Genomic DNA, 20,426 nt, shown 5'->3' with positions numbered 1-20,426 from the left:
ACCTAATCTAGTAAGTGCGCCCCCTACCCTCAGCTCGCCAATTCCTTCCGCTGCGGTGAAGTCACAGACCGACCTCATCTCTCACAACCTCAGGCCTCAGGTCTGACTTACAGCCTAACCTCTCTTTCTTCAGCTGTGCTTTAATTTTGATATCAGGATAAGTAGATATCATCCCCACAATGTGGTGGTTGGACCCCGGAAAAGAGGTCCTGAATGTGGTGCGTCATCATGAAATTTCAGACCCCATATCCCTGAATACAGTCGCGTCTCGTCTAGCTGTTCAATAGGATACTCGCCCCGTATGTTGAGAACCTTGATATGAACCAAGTAAACTACGGCATTGGGCAAGGTAGTGTAGACTCGTCGCTCGTCCATGTGGCGCATTTGACCCGACTCCAGGTCAATTAACGTTGCGCAACTTGCGTCTCAAGAAGGGCGCCTTGGATAAATTCAGACTTCCAGTCGATGTTCTCGAAGGTACTATAACACGTCAATGGCGCCGCGCGAGCTCACCTCTCGTCAGGTCACCTCGGGACATTCACACTGTCTCTCCATTGGATGAACTTGGGCAATCAGCCTGTCGAGATATTGATCGAAGATGTGTATCTGCTTGTCGTGCCCTCTCCGCAGACAAACATTGATCCAGAGGAGGAAAGACAGCGAGCACAGGCCGCCAAACTGGAGCGGTTAGAAAATGCAGAACTTTTGCACATGCGTGGTGCAGAAGTCTCCTTAGGTTTGCTATTATGCTATTGGTGTGGTGTGAGCGTCAGATAACCATCCCTGTTCCAGAGGAATCTCCCCAGTCGCAGGGTCTGTGGGCCTCTTTAACGACCAAAATAATCAATAACCTGCAGGTGACCGTGAAGAACATTCACGTACGGTACGAAGACAGCTTGAGCGTGCCTGGCGTACGTAGGATAAATGCACATTGAAATTCATTTCATGACGTACAAACTTAGCATCCTTTCGCCGCGGGCATCACGTTGGCGGGTTTCACAGCGGTATCAGTCAACGAGGAATGGCAACCGGCTTTCATAGAAAGCACCGCCGGTGCAATACACAAGGTCAGGAGCTAAACGAAGTGAAGGGACATCACTGAGCTGGTTTTTTTTAGTTGGCTAGGTTGGAATCACTAGCGGTTTATTTTGATACAGACTCGCAAAGTATGGCAGGGTTGCCCCTGCCTGCAGCCAAAGAGAAGTTTATTGCCATGGTCAGTTGAATTTATTCCGCAGTATCATCAGCTTTGACCTCCTAGTCAGATATCACAAAAGGATCAGCAGTCATCCCATCAATTTATCCTCAGCCCGGTATCGGGTGAGGGAAGAGTAAGTTGTCATTAGCCACTGAGCGTGCTTAAAACATAACCACATATCAGATTGTCGTGAATCACAAACTTGATCAGAATACACCGCACTTCGACGTGCAATTGCTTTTTGACGAGATCGGCGTCGCCTTAGATGACAACCAATATCGAGATGCAATATCTTTGGTTGACATGTACCATGTCTACATCCGTCAGCATCAGGTAAAACGTTTCGAAGGCGATGTTGATTTCAAATTTATATTTTGCACCCCAGTACAGAAAATTTCGTCCAACCGACGAGGAGTTCAAGGCGAACCGAGCAAGAGCATTGTTACGCTTTGCTGCCCAGGCGATTCTGGATGGTGTGCGCGATCGACGACGTAAATGGACTTGGGCATACTTTGCGGAACGTCGAGATGATCGCAACAAGTATGTCGAGTTATTCGAAAAGAAGATTGTGAATTCATTGCGCGAATCCGTACGTTCCATTTGGCTTCACTCTACGAGACGTACGATCATGCTTTCCAGGACATTACATTGCTCAATTCCTTGGAATGTAAGTTGTCGTACGAGGACATTCGCTTCTACAGGTCGATAGCACGTTCCCGTCTACGAAAAGACATGGAACTGAGGAAAAGGCTTGAGGAAGACCGCGCTACACAGCAACAACAACAACCTGGCGGTTGGATGTCTTGGCTCTGGGGGTCCCAGGCAGATCAGCCAAAAGACGACCCCGCTTTTGGAGGCCAAATGACAGAGGAGCAACGCAAGCAGCTCTATGATGTGCTTGATTACGATGAGAAATCGGCCATCGTCGATTCGTTCGAAGCGCCCCGGGATGCTCTCAAGGCACGCGTGGTTGCGGAACTCAAGAAGGGCTCATTTGCGCTGAAGGTTGATCCGAGCGGCAAAGCCACCGAGGTTATCTCTACCGTGTTCGACTCATTTCGTGCCGAAGTCATCCAAAGACCGGACAATTTTGAGGCATCTGTATCCTTGAGAGGATTTAGCGTTTTTGATGGGACAACCAAGAACACACTATATCGACAGATAGTTCAAGTCAAGACCCCGGTAGCAGAAGGTGTCAAGGCTATTGAGCACGGGGACGTTGAAGATCCGTTCTTCTTTGTGAAATTTGAGAGTAATCCTCTCGACCAACGCGCCGATACTGCGCTCACAGCCCGCATGCGTCACATGGAAATTATTTACCACAGGGGGTATGTCGAAGCGATTTACAAGTTCTTTCGTCCGCCCGAGAGCCAGTTGGAATCAGTCGAGGCTTTATTAGTAGGTGCTTTGTGGGATCGCTCAGCAAAAGATCTTATGCTTCCACTTTTAGAATGTAGCAAGTCAAACCTTGGAGGGGTTACGAAAGGAAACTCGGGCTGGTTTAGAGTATGCTCTGCAAACTCATAAAACTATTGATCTTCAACTGGATATGAACGCACCCATCATTATTATTCCAGAAGAGTGCGTTTCCCGAAGCCAGAATTCTCGAAGTTTACCAGACTGACTCGTTGACTTTAGTGTCACCACGCACCAATGCAGTCATCTCGTTATCGATGCTGGCCACATAGCTGTCGAGAGTGATTTAGCTGATAAAAGTGCTATGCGAGAGATACATGCAAAGCGAAACCAGCCATACAATGAGGATGACTACAAGAGATTGGAATCCCTGATGTATGATAAGATGTTGCTCAAGCTCCAGGCGGCTCAGGTTAGTCCACGGCCACGCAGTTTAAACAAGTCTAATGTCATCGTTTAGTTTGTCTTAGGCAACGACCTACAAGTTTGTCGTGATGCTCTCACTTCTGAGAAGAGCGACACCCTCCATCTACTGGAACGCATCAACATCAATTTGCTGGTGCAGAACTCCATTGTACCATCTGCTGTCAATCTCGCTCGCTTCAAAATTTCCGGAAAACTGCCCAGCCTTCAAGTGAACGTCTCCGACGCCAAGTACAAAGCTTTAATGCGCATTATAGATGTTGCGATCCCAAACTTTGATGATGGCGGCGACCAGAAGCCTCCTCAGATGCACATTGACACTGCACCACTCGCGTTGCCTTTGTCAGCTGGCCTGTTTGGGCCTGTTGGCACAGAATACAATGTAGATGATGATGGGGCCGACAGCGAAGCTGCGTCGACACACAGAGATGACTTGTTCTTTGAAGCAAGTGATGGCTCGCTCGAGGTAGTTCATGTTCTATCCTCCCTTCTCCCTTTTTTTCATCCGTTTTGCAGCATCCTGAAATCCGACAACACATCTTTGAGCTTGATTTTGAGGTTGACACCCTTCGTGGGGCTATCTCGAAGTCTTGTAATGATGGCAGTGAGAAGCCACTTGGGGAAGTCATCTTCCAGCAGTTCCGACTTGCGTTCTCGCTTCTCAAATTCAATATGAACGTAGACATTAACTTGAGGTACGTAGTGCAACCTTTCTGAGTTGCGGATCAATAACATGTATTCAGATCACTGGCGATGAACGTCGTACAAGCTGCCGGAGAGCCCATTCAGCTGATGTCTTCAGAAAGCACGGGTTCGGTCATTAAAGATCTCATGAAGATATCGTACAAACGGGTCCAGAAGAATTCACCCGAATTTGCTACCGTCTACGAGAGCATCGATCAAAGTGTTGATGTCCAACTATCCACGTTTATATTTCACGCTGCACCAGAACCAGTCGTGTCGCTGTACGATTTCATCATGACGACTTTCGTTCCTCAAAACGCAGAGCAGTCCGCAAACACAACTCCAAGTGCAATTGTTGTTTCGGCTGACGGGGAGTTGTCGCCGCCTCCTAGCGACACGGGAACCATCAGAGTATCTGTCAGACTTGATAGTGTGCAAGGTCTGTCTTTTATTCAGAGCCATCAGCAGCGCCCTTACAGCACATGCAGTCATGCTCCTCAACGACTTCAATAGCTTGGCCACTCTTTCTTTATCTACTGCAGATGTTCAGTTGCTTCTCCGGGCGAACACGATGAGGATTACCGGTCGCTTAGGAAGCCTTGCATTGAGTGACGATCGCTCAAAGGAACTTGCCAGGTCGCAATTCAAGCAAATCTTGTCGATCGAGGGCAAAAACTTCGCGGAATTCCGTTATCAAACCCTTGATACTGCAGAAACTTCAATCTCGGGCTTTAACTCATCTTTTTCTCTGAATGTCGGGTCTCTCAAGGTCCACTTTTTGGAGCAACCTCTGCACGACATTTATCTATTTGTCACCAAGCTAGCAAAGCTTAAGGTTCTCTATGATGCTGCGCGTGACGCTGCAGTCCAGAGAGCTTCGGAGATTGAGAGAATGCAATTTGACGTCTCCGTCAAGACACCAATTATCGTTTTCCCTTCAGATCCTAGCCGTTTGCAAGACGTCCTGGTCATGCGACTGGGAGAGATCAGCGCTCGTAATTCACACGAGGCTGACGCTAGTAAAATCACCGCCAGTTTATGTGGCATCCAGCTAGTGTCCGACATCTTCTATGATGAGGAATCCTCTATGCTGAAGATGGTCGATGACATAGACATCGTTGCGGAGGTGATTCAAACAAGCGGAATCGATCGACTGCAGGAGAGTGGACTTCCAGACACCCAGGTAGCACATTCTTACTATGACTATGATAGTCTTTCTAACAGCGAGAAAATATCAGATTGCAGTGAAGATATCTGATGTCAAGCTGTACTTGACACAGACTCAATACATTCTTCTCATGAAACTCGTGCAGTCCATACCCAAAGTTCTGGTCGCTTCACCGGAAGGAAATGCCCAGGCAGAGTCAGCATCGCCCGTGCATATCAGCGACAGCAGCGGTACTTATAGCAATCCTGTGGTGGACCTTGAGCCCGAACTCCACGTAGCTGAAGGAATCCGCGCGTGGACGACTGTGGATTTGGTCGCTTCCGTCAAGATGGTAAAGTTGCACCTGTACGATGATTTGGCAACCCGTGAAGACAACCTTGAAGACCATGGCATAGCACGCTTTGCCCTCAATGATAGTAGCTTGCGCTACAAATCGATATCTGATGGCGCTGCGGAGGCTCAAGTTGTGTTGAAGTCATTCACAATAAGCAATACCCGCCCAGGAGGGTCCAAGTTCCGTGAAATTATACCTGCGGCAGACCACGACCGTAATCAATTCATGGTGCTCTACACGATGTCTGGCAGCTCTTCAGTGGCCATTCTGACTGTGGATTCACCGCACGTCATTCTGGCTATCGATCCCGTCATCGCATTATTGGAGTTCTTCACGAGCGCATTTCAGCAGGACACCCCAGCTGACATTGACCACTCATCTACGGCTGAGTCTCAACGCGAGGTACCTCAGTCTCGACTTGATTTCCGACTTGGTCTGCACGATGTTTCGGTTAATGTGCTAGAGAACGATGAAGACGCGAATTCCCAGGCTATCAGGCTGTACATTGACCAAATTCTGCTGTCACAACAAGTGCGTCCTTTCTTTCTATGTATCACCGCGGTGCTAAGAACGGTGGCATAGGGGATCCTTGCGTTGACTGTCAATCAACTCGGGATGTCACTTATCCGCATGGGCGCCGATGCAGACACTGTACGCTTTTTGGATGATGTTGACTTGACCTTCTCTATGGATAGTCGATCTTCGACAAGAGAACAAATGACGAGCATGGAACTCGCTGCCAAACCTATTGTGTTCCGGGCCTCCTACCGAGATATCATGCTAATCACCACCATCGCTAGCAAAGCGGTGGACCTGTATGGCAAATCTCAAAACCACTCTCCCGTGACCAGCACCGCTAACGCGAAGTCCGTACAACCATACGAGGGGTCCAACCAAGCATCACGATCTAATGCCACGAGAAGCCACAGACAAGCTATCGGGGAAGCCCGCGTTTTGGTATCCAAAGAACAGGTACGTCGAGATAAGATCTACTGGCTTGATTACAAACTTATTCTGTCAGCTCAAAGCATCGTTCGATGGATTTCGTCTGATTCTCATAGGCGACATGCATGAACAGCCTATGCTTCACTTAAAGGTCAAGCCATTTATCATCGGAGCTCGGGATTGGTCTACAGACGTGCGTAACGAACAGCCTTCATGCTGATCCCATAGTTTAACTATCCACTACCAGCTTCGCGCTACTGCTACCCTTGCGACCCAAATTAGCTACTGGAACTTGACAAATTCACACTGGGAACCTTGTAGGTGGCCTTATTTTCAAATATCTTTCCATGCTAAGTAAATCATGTAGTAATCGATCCGTGGACTTTTACTCTTTCAGTGAGTCTACTGATATTCGAGGAATGGGGTAATATTTATTTATTTTAGGTTGGCCGAGATCAACGCTCTAGTGAATTCAAGGTATCGGTGTCAGCGCAAGAACGTTTAGATCTCAACGTCAGTACTACTTTTGTGGAGCTCGCTGTCACTTCTGCCAATATGTGGGGTAAGGACGGACAAGTCGTGCTACAGAAGGCCCGTGGAAGCTTTGCACCATACCGTATCAGAAACCGCACTGGCTCCCCCCTCTTCGTTTGGTCTGACGATGACGCTAGTCGCAGTTCAAAAGACGCCAGTACAGTCAAAATTGCAAATGATCAAACTATAGACTGGAGGTTTGATGACTGGAAGACAATGCGCGAGGCAAGTAAAATTACACGTTTTAGTGGTACTGTTTCTGACCTTGCCCTTGTAGCATGTCTCGACGTCTGAACAACACAACATCGGCATACAGATTGTCGGCAAGCCATGGGAAGCACTGAGGGGCATACCAGTTGACAGAGAAGGGGAATTTACGTTCTCCCTTCGCCCTCGAATGGAGAAATATGCCGATCGCCTGCTGTGTGCTGTTTCGGTTGAAGACAACGTAAAAATCGTTACGCTCCGTTCCACGTATCTGGTCGAGAATCAGACCTTCTATCCACTGGAACTTATGCTAGTGGATCATACGGGACATCCAGTTTACTCGTTGGAAAAGATAGGTCGGTACTGAAAAGCGCTTGTGATTCGGTGGTTAATACGTCCTCAGCCCCTGGCCAGGACTACTCTCTGCCCATAGAAGCAGTAACTCAGAACAGAATCAGATTGCAGCCAGATCGTGCGTACCCACACACTCGAAACCTGTGCAGCATACTCAACTAGTCCTTTTAAGAGGGGTTTGGGTATAGATGGTGCTCTTCCATACGCTTTGAGGACCTCATTGCCAAGAAGAGTCTCACAATTAGTTGCCCTCACAATGACCAGCGAGAAGCTCCCTTCCGATTTCAAGCTTGGGCACAAAGTGACTCAAACGAGTCTGGAACACGGTAAAGCTATCTTCACATTTGCATTCATCCCTACCACTAACTGCGTTCCTCAGGAAACCTCCGAAAATCAAACTGAAACTCCGCGCTCCAATCGAGCTTGAGAACCTACTGCCTTACAATATCCAGTATAGAATATATGACAAGGATGCTGATCAAAACTGGAAGAGCTACCTCAGAAAGGGTGGCGTCATGCCAGTGCATTCTGTGGAACTAGGTCATTTGGTCCTATTGAATGCTGAAGTTCAGGATACGAGTGAGTCCAATAACTCATGCGAGTACGTTCACTCATTGTAGAAATTAGTCTTCAAGCCCAGTGACTTCGCCATTATCAACACTGATCGGAACTCAGACTTTGAAGTAGAGTCTCGCCTGAGTCTGCGGGACCAGAGTAATCGCAAACTTGATCTACGTTTAAACTACGTGTTCGTCCTACGCCCCTACCTTTTCATGATTGCAACTCATATATTCCTAGACGCTATCCCGAGTCCGGCGGTGCCTTCAAAGTGCAGATATATTGCCCGTATCTCATCGTTAATAAGACCGGGTTGCCTTTTGGTGTGAAGGCTTCACGCTCTCATCGGGCGACATCCCCTGTCGAGATTGCCGCTGATACTAGACTCGGTAAATCCCAGTCGATGACTACCATGGCTTGCTAACCATGTTCGCTAGATGTCATTTCCAAGCCAGTTCCATTCTGTGGGTATCCACATATCTTTCTTATTACGAGGAGCTTATCGTCTCACCAGTGTTGTCACACCCTAATGACAATGGTCATGCGTTTGTGTTCAAAGTCGGTGAATCTGGCTGGTCGAAGGTACGGTCGAATGATGGGAAGTTGTTTTTATTATGTCTAAATGTTGCCCTTTAGGTCTTCAGTCTAGAGGCTCCTTCTGCTGAAACTGAGATTGTTACACCATCCTCAAGGCAAAAAGCAGAGGAATATCACATTGGATTGTCATGGACTGAAGGGTTGGGGAAATACAAGCTTACCAAGGTTATAACTCTCGCCCCAAGGTTTCTCATCAAGAACAACCTGCCTGATCCCATATGCTTCAGAGAGCATGGCGCAGCACCCAGAGGACGTGCAATACTCGATCCAGGTGAACGTTGTCCAATGCAGATCATGCGTGCCAGCCGGGAAAAATTGCTCACCATTGCGTACCCTGGACTCAATTCCCAGTGGTAATATCCCAGTCATATTGTCTCTGGTACCTTCCTGATGATGTCTTAGGTCTTCACCTATAAACATTGAAGATATAGGTTCCATTCACCTTCGCGTTCGACTACCAGATGGCGACATGCATATAGTGAAGGCCGACGTTGTGATTGATGGATCCACGATATTCGTAATACTGTCTGCTGCGGAAAAGTGGCCCTTCGTGATTGAGAACGACAGCGATTTCTCTGTCTCCGTGATGCAATGGGTATGGGTTTCCCACCTCTTGCACCTGAAAACAAGTCCTCAATGTTGACTCCGTAGGATTCCAGTCGTGGTGACACTGACGCAGTGAAATCTTCGACCCCACGATACAAGTTGGGGCCTCACTCAAGCATGACATATGCCTGGGACCAACCTGCTGTCAGGGAAAAGAAAATCATGCTCATGATAAATGATTCTCGCCGCCCTGTGGATATCATGGAAATTGGCGTTCTCGTACCATTCAAGTTCCATGTACCTTTGCTTCTCCTTAAGTTCAAGTAGTTACTGACGTGCAACCTAGGATCGCCAAAGGACCCGTGCCGTTTCATTAGATGTGAAAGCAGATGGACACCAACAGATATTGCGGATCACACCATATGTTGCTGAGCATAGTCTCTACAAGCCGAAACACCACAGTTCGAGCTCCCTCTCGCGGTCTGACACCATGACCAGCAGCTCAGAAGGTTTTGAGGCGATCATGGAAGACGTGTCTCCAACATTGACATTCAACGTGGAGTTCGCAGGAATAGCAATATCCTTGGTTAACCGCAAGATGGTCGAAGTTGTTTATACGTCTATCGAGGCTTTCAAGTTCGAGTACAGCAACAGTCCTGTTTCACAGTCGGTGAACCTGTCCTGTGGCTCACTACAAATAGACAACCAGCTACACGATGCGCTATATCCAGTCATCCTCCAGCCTAGCCCGATATCCAAGGAAGCTAGTGGTATTGCAATTCTGCCGACAATACAGGGTTCAGTGATTTGGCTCAAAGACCAAGGTCAGCAAAGCTTCCTGGCCTAGTTCCAAAACCGTACTCAGACTGTAAATTCAGAACACGGCGTCTTATTCGTCAAGTATTGCTCTGTCCTCCTCCAGGCGCTGACCATCGAAGCAGACGAAGATCTACTTTTCGCAATATATGATCTTACCCAAATCCAGGGTGTGTCATGGGAAGAGAACACTGAGGAGTGAGTGTAGAATTTAATTCCACGACTTTTCTTCCGGCTCACACGTGGGGTCAGTGTTTTGATACAACATCCAGAAGAAATACCAGAACCTCAGCTTTCTGCTCCCGGACAAGATGTCTACTTTGAAGTTTTGGAACTTCAACCAATACAGCTGTCTCTCTCGTTTATGCGTACCGAAAGAGTTAGCAGCGAGGAAAAGTACGAACCGTGCTTCGACATTGTCCGTTAGCTATGTATGTACTAATTGTCTCCCTTTAGACTCAGCATTCGCAACCCTCTAGCTGTTGTCGTCAATGCATTGACAATGACTTTGGGTAACGTCAATGACGCGCCGTTGGAGTTGAACGCACTGGCCATCAAAGACATGCGACTGACGATACCTGAATTGCAAGCTAGGATTGCTTACCATTACCGTCAGGATATTCTTCGCCAGCTTTATCGCATCCTCGGATCAGCCGATTTTATTGGCAATCCTGTTGGGCTCTTCACGAATGTCAGCTCTGGCGTGTCAGACATTTTCTATGCCCCGTACAATGGGGTCGTTATGCATGGCAACAAGGAGCTAGGGATTGGAATTGCCAAGGTACGAGACGAAGTATAATCGCAGACTATCTCAGTTGATCCTCTATTAGGGTGCTGCTAGCTTTGTGAAAAAAACGGTGTTTGGCTTATCAGATAGTATGACCAAGTTCACTAGCAGTGTTGGCAAAGGTACGCAAAATTTGGATTAAAGCGTTTGGATCGTTGCCGATGTCATCTTCCAGGGTTATCTGCAGCAACGTTTGATTCTGAGTATCAGGCTCAACGTAGAATGAGTCAGCGGCGCAACCGCCCGCGTCATGCTATGTGAGGGGTTTTTTTTTTGAGTAAGCTTGGGCAACTGACCTTCAATGCTAGCTACGGGGTTGCAGCAGGGGGTGAAGCCCTTGCGAGTAGCGTGGTCAGCGCAATGGAAGGGATCGTTGTAGGTCTTTTCCACTCAACTTTTCTTTAGCTATGTTTAATCGGGTCTTGCCAGACAAAACCTATACAAGGCGCTGAAACAGAAGGGGCGCTCGGCTTCTTCAAGGGCGTTGGAAAGGGCCTCGTGGGGTAAGTCAAGCATACTACGCAGTATCTCTTGTTTATCTTGTTCGTGTGAAGCGTTGTTACCAAACCGGCCGTTGGGGTCTTTGACCTTGCGTCTAATTTATCCGAAGGTCTGTCATGTCACGTTCGCCACACAGGGGATAACTTATCGTGCGCCTCGCAGGGATCCGCAATACAACTACTGTATTCGATAAACCAGAGAGAGATCGTGTTCGTCTGGTAGGCAATTGCGTATTCCACTCGATTTACAATTTATACCATGTTTACAGCCGAGACATGTCCCACCGGATGGCATTTTGGTGGCAAGTAATTTCCTTGAGCATTACATGTCATCCACTAAGCTCCGTTTACTAGCCGTTCTCTGCTCGTGAAGCCTTGGGTCAGTATTGGATGAGGGATCTTGACAATGGCGCATTTCGCAAAGAGGCCTACGTTGCACACATCGGTATGCTGGTAGTGTTGTTTACTGAGCATAGCTGATTGTGTGATAGATTCCCCCGGTAGCGACAACGTCATATTGCTGACTTCGACACGAATCCTTTCCTTTTGGTCGAAAAAGCTCCGCCTTGATTGGAATGTCCCCCTGGCCATGGTGCAGGGCATTGCAGTGGAAGATACTGGCATCCGTTTCACCCACAAGTCTGGAAAAGACAATGACAAATTCGTATTCATACCAGACAAAACATCTCAAGCTTGGTTCTTTAGTCAAATCGCGGCTGTAGTCAAAGCCTTCAACAATCGTCGTAGAATGGATTCATGATAGAACGCAAAGGATTTGGATTCAATGTAAAGACTGTATTCTCTAGCATTTGTACTATGCACAAGTAGATCACTATATATGCAATGAAGCTGAATCGCGTGGAATTCAATGAAACAAATACGACAGATGATCAGGAAGCAACGAGTGTGGTGGTGGGAAGTTGAAATGGGCATCCCAAAAATAACGATAATGACGATGCAGAAGTGGGTATTGGCCATAGGTATAAAATTAGACTGCTGATTGCAGTCAAGCGTGCCGTCCAAGGACCTGCCCTTTCGACACAACTGTATCCTCGCTAAGATATGGTTCGAGTTTGAATAATTGCCGTCGCTGTACTAGAGACTCGCTCTCTAACAGGCGCTTTTGTGAGCTGAGAAACGACCTGTTTCCCGTAATTGCGGCTTTGATTGGTGAATTCAGTGGAATCGTCAGAATCATGATAGAGAGGAGTGTGGCGGCCATCAAAACTGACGTAGCTATCCCGAGGACTTGTAGAATAAGCACTCTGAAACTCAGTGTCCGAGTCATCTGTGATGGAACCGATTGCAGGTGTAAGGGCAGGAGTGGATGATGTTGCTGTTTCAGGAGAGAGCGCAGATAGAGATGCACCAGAGGCAATCTTACGGAGGGGTTGCATGGAACCAGCAACAGTGCCCTCATCAGCGCTACTCTCTACCTGGGGTTCCACGTGCGGGATTCTCTGGTCTGCCCGGGGGGAAGCTGCCCGGCGAGGGGTAGCCGAAGACGATATGGTATCTAGTGAGCGACGGGTGATGGTACTGGTTTGCGTTGAGGATGCGGTGTTGCTACGAGCTCTCTTTTTCGCTTTACCAGGAGGGTTATTCACTAGCTTCGTTCCTTTGGGTGGACGTGCACGAACAGGAACAGCGTCGGAGTCGTTGCTTCGTTCATCCTCTGTAGAACTATGGGCAGCAGCAGACCTGTTCTTCCATTCTTGAACCCGTTCTGAGGCCAGTGCAGTCTCAAGCTGAAGGTTCCGTTAGCTACAGCGTCGCCAAGAACAATGCGGGAGAGTTCACCTTCTGTTGGATCTGCAATACTTTCTGTGCGATTCTATCGCTCCTTTCACTGATACCCTCGTCGACGGCCATCATACCATCTTGCACCAGCTCAGCCTGAGTTGCGGAGAAACGCTTCGTCTTTGCAGGCGACGATGGCGTCTCGTCTTCTTCCGCAATCGTGTCAGTCTCACGATCGCTTTTGCTGTGCACAAGAGTCTCATCGCCGTTCTCGTATTGTTCCGCAAGAGTAGATTCCGTCCCGAAGCTGCGCAATCTGGATCCACTATTGACCGAACCATCCTTGACTGCGTCACTGGCTCTCCGTGAGCGTGAGCCACTGGCAGACCTCGCTGCTGACATGCGTGACCCTGGACGGGATGCGAGGTCCCCTTCATAGTCAGACTCGTCGACGTCGACAGCCATGGAAGCGAGTGCACGTTCGATCTGGGCCTCGACCTCAGCAACCATCTCCGCACGTTCTTCCTCCATCCTTTCCATGGTCTCGCGCATGCGCTCCAACTCAACAAGAGCTTCCTTGTGCGCACGCTCCGTATCATGCAGCTCTACACCGTTTTGTTAGTATCGCTGTGTGTACATCTCGATCGATGCTTACGTGACTGCAATTTCGACTTCTCAACAGCTGTGAGGTTGACCAAACCACTTAGGCGCTTTGTCTCTCTTTGCTCCTTCCCGATCTTGCTACGCAGTTGGCCAGCCTCGGCACTCAAGCGCTCTGCGTATTGCTCGAAAGTGACAAACTTATCCCGCCATAAATCTGCTTCCGTCATAAGGAAATTGAGACGGCGAGAAAGACGACCGATCTTTGTCTCAAGGTCATCACGAGCATCGACAAATGCAGTGGCACGCTTGCGAATGGAGAGCTGAATGTGCTGCTCGGCAGGAGTGAGCTTGGGAATGCGCCGAGCTGCGCCGAACGAGGAGAGGCGTTTGAGAAACGAAGGCTTCTTGAACTGGGCCAACATCGTGAGCATACAGCCAGTCATCAAAAACTGAACGCAACCTTATCCTGGAGTACGCTGTCGAACGCTTGGATAATCCGCGTGGAATGCCACCACTCAGGTGCTTTGATTGTGTCTGCGACAGCAGCAGTCTCACCACCGCGTTTCGCCTGAATCTTGCAAACAGGGCGGAATCGACCCGCGGGGAAAGCTTCCTTGAATTCCCTAAGAATATTGCGCTTATACTTAGTCTTTACATTCAGACAAACAGAAGCAATGCAACTCACGAAGGCACGCTATGATCAGGATGATAGTGCGGCTCGAAAGCAGTGAGTAGACGTTGCCTATATTTGTCCCGTTGCTGCTTAGCAGATACTACACCAGGAGGGGGAGATGGGCAGCTCAGGTAGTTGATATCTCTGTTTATGCTGAGCTTCTCTGTTGCTTGGCAATTTATGAGATAACTTACAGGTCAACTACGCAAACCTCGGGACCTGGACGCACGCTATACCTCGTTTCAGTGGCAAGGCCGAGGATCCATGGTCCAGGGTCATCGATGTAGATCTTAGCATCTCGGGCATGGACGGAAGGCAGGGCAATGCCAGACCAACCACGTAGCTCGACAAGGTATTTGATTGTGCATACCGCGATCTACATCGAAAGCTCGTCAGCTGTACAAAAAAACGTTTTCAGACATCAAGTACGCACTCCGAGCATGGCAGGATGCCTAGAGTAAAACAGGATACGACCCGTCGGCGCCAGGGCGATCTAAAATAGCGTCAGCGCGGAACATATAAAGATGCACACAAACGTGACGGACCTCACATATAGTGAGAATATTATCAATGTTCAGGCACTTGAACAGGGGCCACATTGTAAAATTGATGTCCACGAGACCTCGGCCAAAGTCCAAGCCACCAGGGAAGCGCGCAATGACTTCGAGGTTCGTGTCGTCAGTTTGCGGGGTGGTGTGTGAGGGAATGGGGGAGGAGGAGGCATCGAGTTTGATGAGATCACCGGCGCGCGGAGCGGGATGGGCCAGGATTTTGGAGATCTGCAAGGTGTGCGACTGGACATCTTTAGAGAAACGAGCCCAAGAGAGGGTTAAGTAGTCACGCATGAGATCGTAGATCGGGTGACGCGACACCAGCGCTAGTTATGCGAATCAAAATCATTGCACATGAAGAGCGAAAGACACACGTACTGAGTGCATAAGGGAGCCAAAACACGGTATCACCAGGCAAGAACAGAGTACTCTCGCCAGGACCGTGGCCACCTACGGTACTTGCGACGTCATAATCACTCTCGCTGATAGCACCAGCATCGGTTTCGGCACCCTCGCCGTCGGTCTCACCGTCAGTACCGGACCAAGGCCCTTTGAAACTCTTTTTATTCACTCTCCTGGCTGGATCTCCAGCTGACTGAGAAGACCCTGGAGGGTTTGTAGAGCGCAGGGCTCTCAGCCGAGTAGCTACTAGTGATTGTGCACTCTCCTTGCGTGCACGACCTGCTTCCAGAGTGCGGCGAATGGCCGAACTTCTCTCGGCATCAGCATGACTCCATACAGTTAGACAGACACCATGATAGGTAACTGTTGAGCCATTGCCTCCCGACGCTTGTTTTTCAAACATGGGAGATGCCGGGGATGCTGGAGGTGGTTGGAGGACGCTCGGTGGACCGAGGTATGCTGATGAAGGACGGGCATTGAGGAATGGGTCGTCAGTGTAAGGGAAGGAGAATGTGGGGGCTGCAGAGGAACGATCCGTTCCGGTGAGGACAGAGGCGCGAAGTAGACCCACTTCAGAAGGAGCAGGTGCGAGTGGAGTGGAAGGCGCAGGAAGGGTGAACGTAAAGGTATGAATTGTGCTTGCCGGTTGGAGCGTTGATGCGATGATTTCAACTTCACGCGTGAACGAGAGCTGTACGAGAAGGTTGTAAGTAACGATAAGGACCCTGCGATATGAACCTGCCTTGAGCGCTTTTGATAGCATTTTTCCTACTTCGGCTTTTGATAGAGCACCTGCACCCTTGAGGATCTCGGTACTTTCGCCCTTATTTAATTTCTTCTTTTTCTTGCCGCCACCAGCACCAGGGCTCACAGTGCTGCCGAGGACCTCGGGCCTCCACCAGCGGGCGACTGCACCCTCTGAATGAGATAAACCGAGGACGGCATCGGGGTCGGCAAGAGTCCATGTATGAGGACTCTTTGGAAGCCCTGAAACGACGTAGAGAGAAGTGAGAGGAAGGGTTGGGGCATGTTGGGTTGGAGTTGATGGTGCTGAACGAGTTGACACGATGGACGTGCGGGTGGAAGCTGGAATAGGCTCCATGGACTTGCGATGAGCAATTCCTAGGATGCGAGAAGCCTTGTCCACCGGACGGGGAGAACGAGGAAGTTGAGATTGAGTTTCAACTGGAGCTGATACAGTAATATAGTCGAGCTCGTCGGCGAGGGCGGCGTCCGGGGAAGAAGAAGAGGAAAGAAGAATATTAGAAAGTTTGTTACTGGAATGGTTGTTACCGGAATGGTTCGTATTCGAAATGTTTACGATTGTGTTGCTTTGGGCCGCGTTAATACACGCGCTCGAACTAGACTTGATCGACGTTTTGCGCAAGTTAGGATGAAAAGAAATATCAGAGTAACGCGACTTGAGCATCTTTTCACTGATACCAATTGGCAAGACAGTAATTGGACTCGCTGCTACAGCAGGAGCCTGGACGCTTGGTCGGCGAGGCGGAAACGAAGACATTTTACGAGAATACAATCAGGCCAACTTGAGTTAACTGTCGTGAAACGACCACCGTAAAAGAATAATTGCGAAAGGAGCGAACAAAATGAATGAATGGAATGCACACAAAGTGCAAGTTTTAGATGGAAGTACAGGTCAAAAAAGCAGCTGAAGCGGGCACTACTTCGCCTCGAGTAGACGTTACTTACGTCGGGTAATTTGACGGTCCACTTTAAAGTTAGTGTTATATAAATGGCGAGACATGTTTTCCCTCCATGAACTTGACCTAGTGTCACGCGTCGACGCCGGAAAAGTGATTGTGCAAGCAAGCTGCAGCTGAACGACGACGTTACTAGTTCACAAAGTCAACCTGGAGTCAACCTTCAAATGAACGGGAGCACAAACGGGATCGACATAGATCTAGATGCATTTCACACACTCATTTTCCTATCGTACGAAAGCTCCTGATGGAAATTCCAACGATTGCGTTGTCAAGGGACGCGCTGGGTCGTAAGTGACCTCAGTATTAGCCCCATATCTTGAGAAGAACAAGGTACATTACCTCACTAGTCTTCGCAAAGCCAAGCCAAGCCCTTCGCATGTTCCTCAATGGCGCTTGAGTGGTGTCCACCCCCACTAATGTGCGTGGTTCAGTCCAAGTCAACAACATTCGCTCACAGAAAACATTCAGAATTGTTAGACGTGCAGGCTACGGACACTCTCAAACGTTGGAATCCGATTCGTGTGATAAATTATGCTCTGTCTTCATGAATACACTAACCAGCAGACACAGATGAGTCTCCTCGCATTGCCAAAATCTAGAGGTACATCAGATGTCTATCCTCAAAATGATATATGTGATCCACAACACCAAAACACCCCAGTGCCAAGGTTCCAGGCAATTTTCAGACAGACTGATATGTGCCAGACTGGTTGGCAGGCTGTGGTGTGGAGCTGACTTTTGGGGGAGCACGTGGGGCGTCGTCTTCCACGGTCTGGTACCCATCACGACCACTGGAGGTGAAGCCCCCAGGCATTGACCAAACTATGACAGCATGAACGATCCGATGGCGAATACTTTGCAGGATTAACTTACCTGTAGGACCATTGATATCAGTTCCGAGGCCGGGGAACTGTCCCCCGCGTTGACGAACGGCAATCAAGAAGGAACCAGTGGTTGGTAGCTCGATGGGAGTTAATTCAAACCGCAATGATGGTGTTTTAATTTCTCACCTTTAAAAGCAAGAGGATAACAGTAAGCAACCTAAGAAAGGCGCCTTGTTCATTCCTGATCATCCACAATACGTCATAGAATATCGACAACGATAACAAGCCCGCGAACTGGCTCTGTGTTGAGGTCACGGAGGAGGATAGGAGTGGCGATGCGTACCAAGTTCAACGACTGTGCCGCGTCGTGGCTCTCCTGTACATACGAGCCGAAGAGGAAGATAGGCAGGTTGTATGCTGGAACAGTAAAAGGGCTGATTATGAAGGCCAGCGCCTGCGCGATGCGTCATGAGCAATCCTTGCCCAGGATGACTGAGATGAACTTTTCTACTTACTGTCTCGGCGAAGATCAATTTTGCTGGGTCAAGAACCTGGATGAAGTCTGCCATTTTTATTCGAATGTAGCCTCAGTCTGCCGTGGATGTGTTGGAACTTGGAGGAAGTTTCAAATGAAAGGGACTGCGTGATGTGACTTCCATTTTGGTGAGAGCTCCGCAGAGTCCGCACAGACTGGTTCAACCGCTCAGTTTGGTCTGGTTGTAAACCGAATTCAACACTTCACTAGTTTCGTCATCTGTGTCCCTGCCTGGTCTCAGCAAAGGTACTAGTAGCAGGCGATTCGCGAGTTTTCTGGGCAACTTAAGTCTACCAAGCGTTCGTTCATGCCCAATAACCGTGACCGCGATCATATTGAGGAGCTGTTACGAGATCCTTTTGGTCCATATCGCGACGAAGAAGTGCTCAGTGCGGAATGCCAAAGCAAGCAAGGACAGACCCTGGTACTTAATTCATTTCAACTGGCTTACAACGACGAGATCATTGGGTACTGTTCTTGCCCCTTTGTACCTCGTGCATCTCGCTGAGTGCCCTTGACAAGACTCGACGAATCCGAGCAACCTCTAGGTACCGGAGAGGTAGACGCTCGACAGTACCGCTTTCGTGGAATTCTTAGCATACGTTTTCCCTTCTGGCTATCTCAAGTCGGTGTCAAACGAGTGGAAGCAGAGCTCAACTCGCGTGCGCTCACGCGCAGTATGCGTGAAGGGCAACGTCCTCTCCCTGCAATAACGCTCGAAGAACTATTTCGTTTGAAAAATAAATATCTTGGCCGCACACTCGTACCAGGTGACAACGAGGAGCTCGAGCTCAAGTTGAAAATACAGGGGTTCAAGAACTTCCCAGCTCTCTACATGATGTGTGAGTTTGGACGCCCATACGTTACAATTCCGAAGCACTAAGGTTCAACATCTTCAGCTAAGCAAGTTCCACATGGATTGTTCTGGAACTCCAAAGACCGGTGGGTATCATGACATGTGTGATTGAGAAACGTTTTCACCCTCCTTTAGTGGCCGCAGCTACGAAGTTGCAACAATGGACATATCCACCTTCCAACGTTCCGAGAACTTCTTCTGGCGCTACCGTCTCCTTGCCCTCATGACAAAGATCGTTGGAGAGGCACGAACGCCTGTCGAAAAGCGAACGCCTGAGTGGTTTGTGTCCCAATACATCGAACGGTTCGCTCATCCTGCCAGTGATGAACACGAGCGACTCATCTACGACTCTGATGATTCCGATATCGACGAAGGCAAAACCCGCTTACCCCGTTACCCAAGGCGAGTACACAGGCGCGATGTTCTAGGGCTATTTGCTGCCCAGTCGGAATGGTTCATTACTGATAACGAAGTAAAACGCAACCGGATATTCCCTTTCAAGTCATGGAATCAATTTAGAAAGGAAGTTAGAAAAGCAAGATGGAAAGCTGCTCGTAACAACGTCATCTGGGGCTGGCCAATTGGTCGTGAGCATGATCCGGACCTGGAGTCAGACCCAGACAATGATGAGGGGGAGGAAGAGGAAGAGGAAGATGACGAGGACACAAGAAATGTGGTGATGCAGAATCCCATTATTGGCAAGCCAAACGAGGTTGTGCGCCGTAAAATCGACAAAGCCAAGAACAAATCAACTCTGTCGTCTGCCCGGCGTGCCGAATCTATCTCATCGTCGTCATCCTCAGATGATCTCGATCCTGCTAGGGCACATGCATATATGTCGGACTTCTCTGGGGAATCATCTGTTGCTGCTTCTGATTCTTCGGATGAATCAGTGGACGCACGCCTGCCCGAGTTTGGGGAGCTCATTCCACACCAGTTGTCTCAGGTCCCAGAATTACCAGGCCCCGATAACCGCTGGTGGTGTCCTGTGCCTGATTGCGGGCACATGATTGACTTGCAGCATCTCACAGGAGACGATATAAAAGCCCTCCCAGGACCCACCGTCTTTTATCTTATGCAGAAGAAATGGCAGAGTATTCGAGAAGATGAGAGAGCTAAACAATGTTTTTTTGAAACGGTGTCTCAGCATTACGGGGATCATTTTGCAGATCTTGGCTTAACGTTTGTTCACACTAGGGAAAAGGTAAGCAGGTCGAAATCAGCCTTTTTCGATCGTTAACATTCTTCCAGACTGGAATAGATCGGATCAGGGGTAAACTACGTGAGCAGGCAGTGGTCACCGTGAAGGAGGAAGTTACTTAAGAGGCCCCCTGCTTCAGGTCTGGGACCTATGCTTATAGACCGTAATATAGATAGCAGCCTGTTAATAACATCCCATGGACGTATTATTCACTTAGTAACACTGGCAGCCCAAATATCTTCAAGGAATG

The 20,426-nt window shown here is 48.8% G+C and overlaps 4 protein-coding genes across 4 annotated transcripts; 2 read left to right on the top strand and 2 right to left on the bottom strand.

Annotated features, from left to right (window-relative positions):
* Positions 1 to 16: 16 nt before the first annotated feature.
* Positions 17 to 11,919, top strand: DEU56DRAFT_976560 (vacuolar protein sorting-associated protein 13). Its single transcript, XM_041359612.1, has 47 exons — positions 17 to 218; positions 277 to 349; positions 400 to 477; positions 524 to 736; positions 793 to 911; positions 963 to 1,067; positions 1,118 to 1,216; positions 1,266 to 1,331; positions 1,382 to 1,531; positions 1,584 to 1,787; positions 1,838 to 2,596; positions 2,649 to 2,779; positions 2,837 to 3,026; positions 3,075 to 3,503; positions 3,554 to 3,732; positions 3,781 to 4,160; positions 4,210 to 4,904; positions 4,960 to 5,754; positions 5,806 to 6,195; positions 6,245 to 6,361; positions 6,416 to 6,485; positions 6,536 to 6,564; positions 6,613 to 6,927; positions 6,980 to 7,265; positions 7,313 to 7,381; positions 7,436 to 7,589; positions 7,643 to 7,842; positions 7,891 to 8,011; positions 8,062 to 8,210; positions 8,259 to 8,285; positions 8,336 to 8,403; positions 8,458 to 8,771; positions 8,821 to 9,013; positions 9,070 to 9,261; positions 9,311 to 9,788; positions 9,843 to 9,978; positions 10,033 to 10,176; positions 10,237 to 10,561; positions 10,611 to 10,689; positions 10,743 to 10,824; positions 10,876 to 10,942; positions 10,997 to 11,070; positions 11,122 to 11,177; positions 11,231 to 11,286; positions 11,337 to 11,369; positions 11,422 to 11,512; positions 11,559 to 11,919. Exons 1-47 carry the CDS (start codon positions 180 to 182, stop codon positions 11,825 to 11,827), a joined length of 9,288 nt encoding a protein of 3,095 aa, XP_041214531.1. The 5' UTR covers positions 17 to 179; the 3' UTR covers positions 11,828 to 11,919.
* On the bottom strand, positions 11,920 to 16,387 carry DEU56DRAFT_770692 (DENN domain-containing protein). Its single transcript, XM_041351423.1, has 10 exons — positions 15,779 to 16,387; positions 15,013 to 15,727; positions 14,629 to 14,960; positions 14,517 to 14,576; positions 14,278 to 14,459; positions 14,096 to 14,227; positions 13,871 to 14,033; positions 13,463 to 13,820; positions 12,868 to 13,412; positions 11,920 to 12,815 (listed from the first exon to the last, which is right to left on the bottom strand). The coding sequence occupies exons 1-10, from the start codon at positions 16,136 to 16,138 to the stop codon at positions 12,123 to 12,125; spliced, it is 3,540 nt and encodes a 1,179-aa protein (XP_041214530.1). The 5' UTR covers positions 16,139 to 16,387; the 3' UTR covers positions 11,920 to 12,122.
* A 712-nt stretch (positions 16,388 to 17,099) lies between these two features.
* On the bottom strand, positions 17,100 to 18,237 carry DEU56DRAFT_770690 (uncharacterized protein). Its single transcript, XM_041351422.1, has 5 exons — positions 18,100 to 18,237; positions 17,928 to 18,038; positions 17,771 to 17,878; positions 17,634 to 17,721; positions 17,100 to 17,582 (listed from the first exon to the last, which is right to left on the bottom strand). The coding sequence occupies exons 1-5, from the start codon at positions 18,151 to 18,153 to the stop codon at positions 17,443 to 17,445; spliced, it is 501 nt and encodes a 166-aa protein (XP_041214529.1). The 5' UTR covers positions 18,154 to 18,237; the 3' UTR covers positions 17,100 to 17,442.
* A 17-nt stretch (positions 18,238 to 18,254) lies between these two features.
* On the top strand, positions 18,255 to 20,405 carry DEU56DRAFT_770682 (uncharacterized protein). Its single transcript, XM_041351421.1, has 5 exons — positions 18,255 to 18,587; positions 18,642 to 18,961; positions 19,019 to 19,061; positions 19,111 to 20,179; positions 20,227 to 20,405. Exons 1-5 carry the CDS (start codon positions 18,427 to 18,429, stop codon positions 20,296 to 20,298), a joined length of 1,665 nt encoding a protein of 554 aa, XP_041214528.1. The 5' UTR covers positions 18,255 to 18,426; the 3' UTR covers positions 20,299 to 20,405.
* The last annotated feature ends 21 nt before the right edge of the window (positions 20,406 to 20,426 follow it).

This window comes from Suillus clintonianus, assembly GCF_016758775.1.
Source record: "Suillus clintonianus strain FC179 chromosome Unknown DEU56scaffold_4, whole genome shotgun sequence".
NCBI classification, from domain to species: domain Eukaryota; kingdom Fungi; phylum Basidiomycota; class Agaricomycetes; order Boletales; family Suillaceae; genus Suillus; species Suillus clintonianus.
This window is presented reverse-complemented; position numbering and strand designations above follow the sequence as displayed.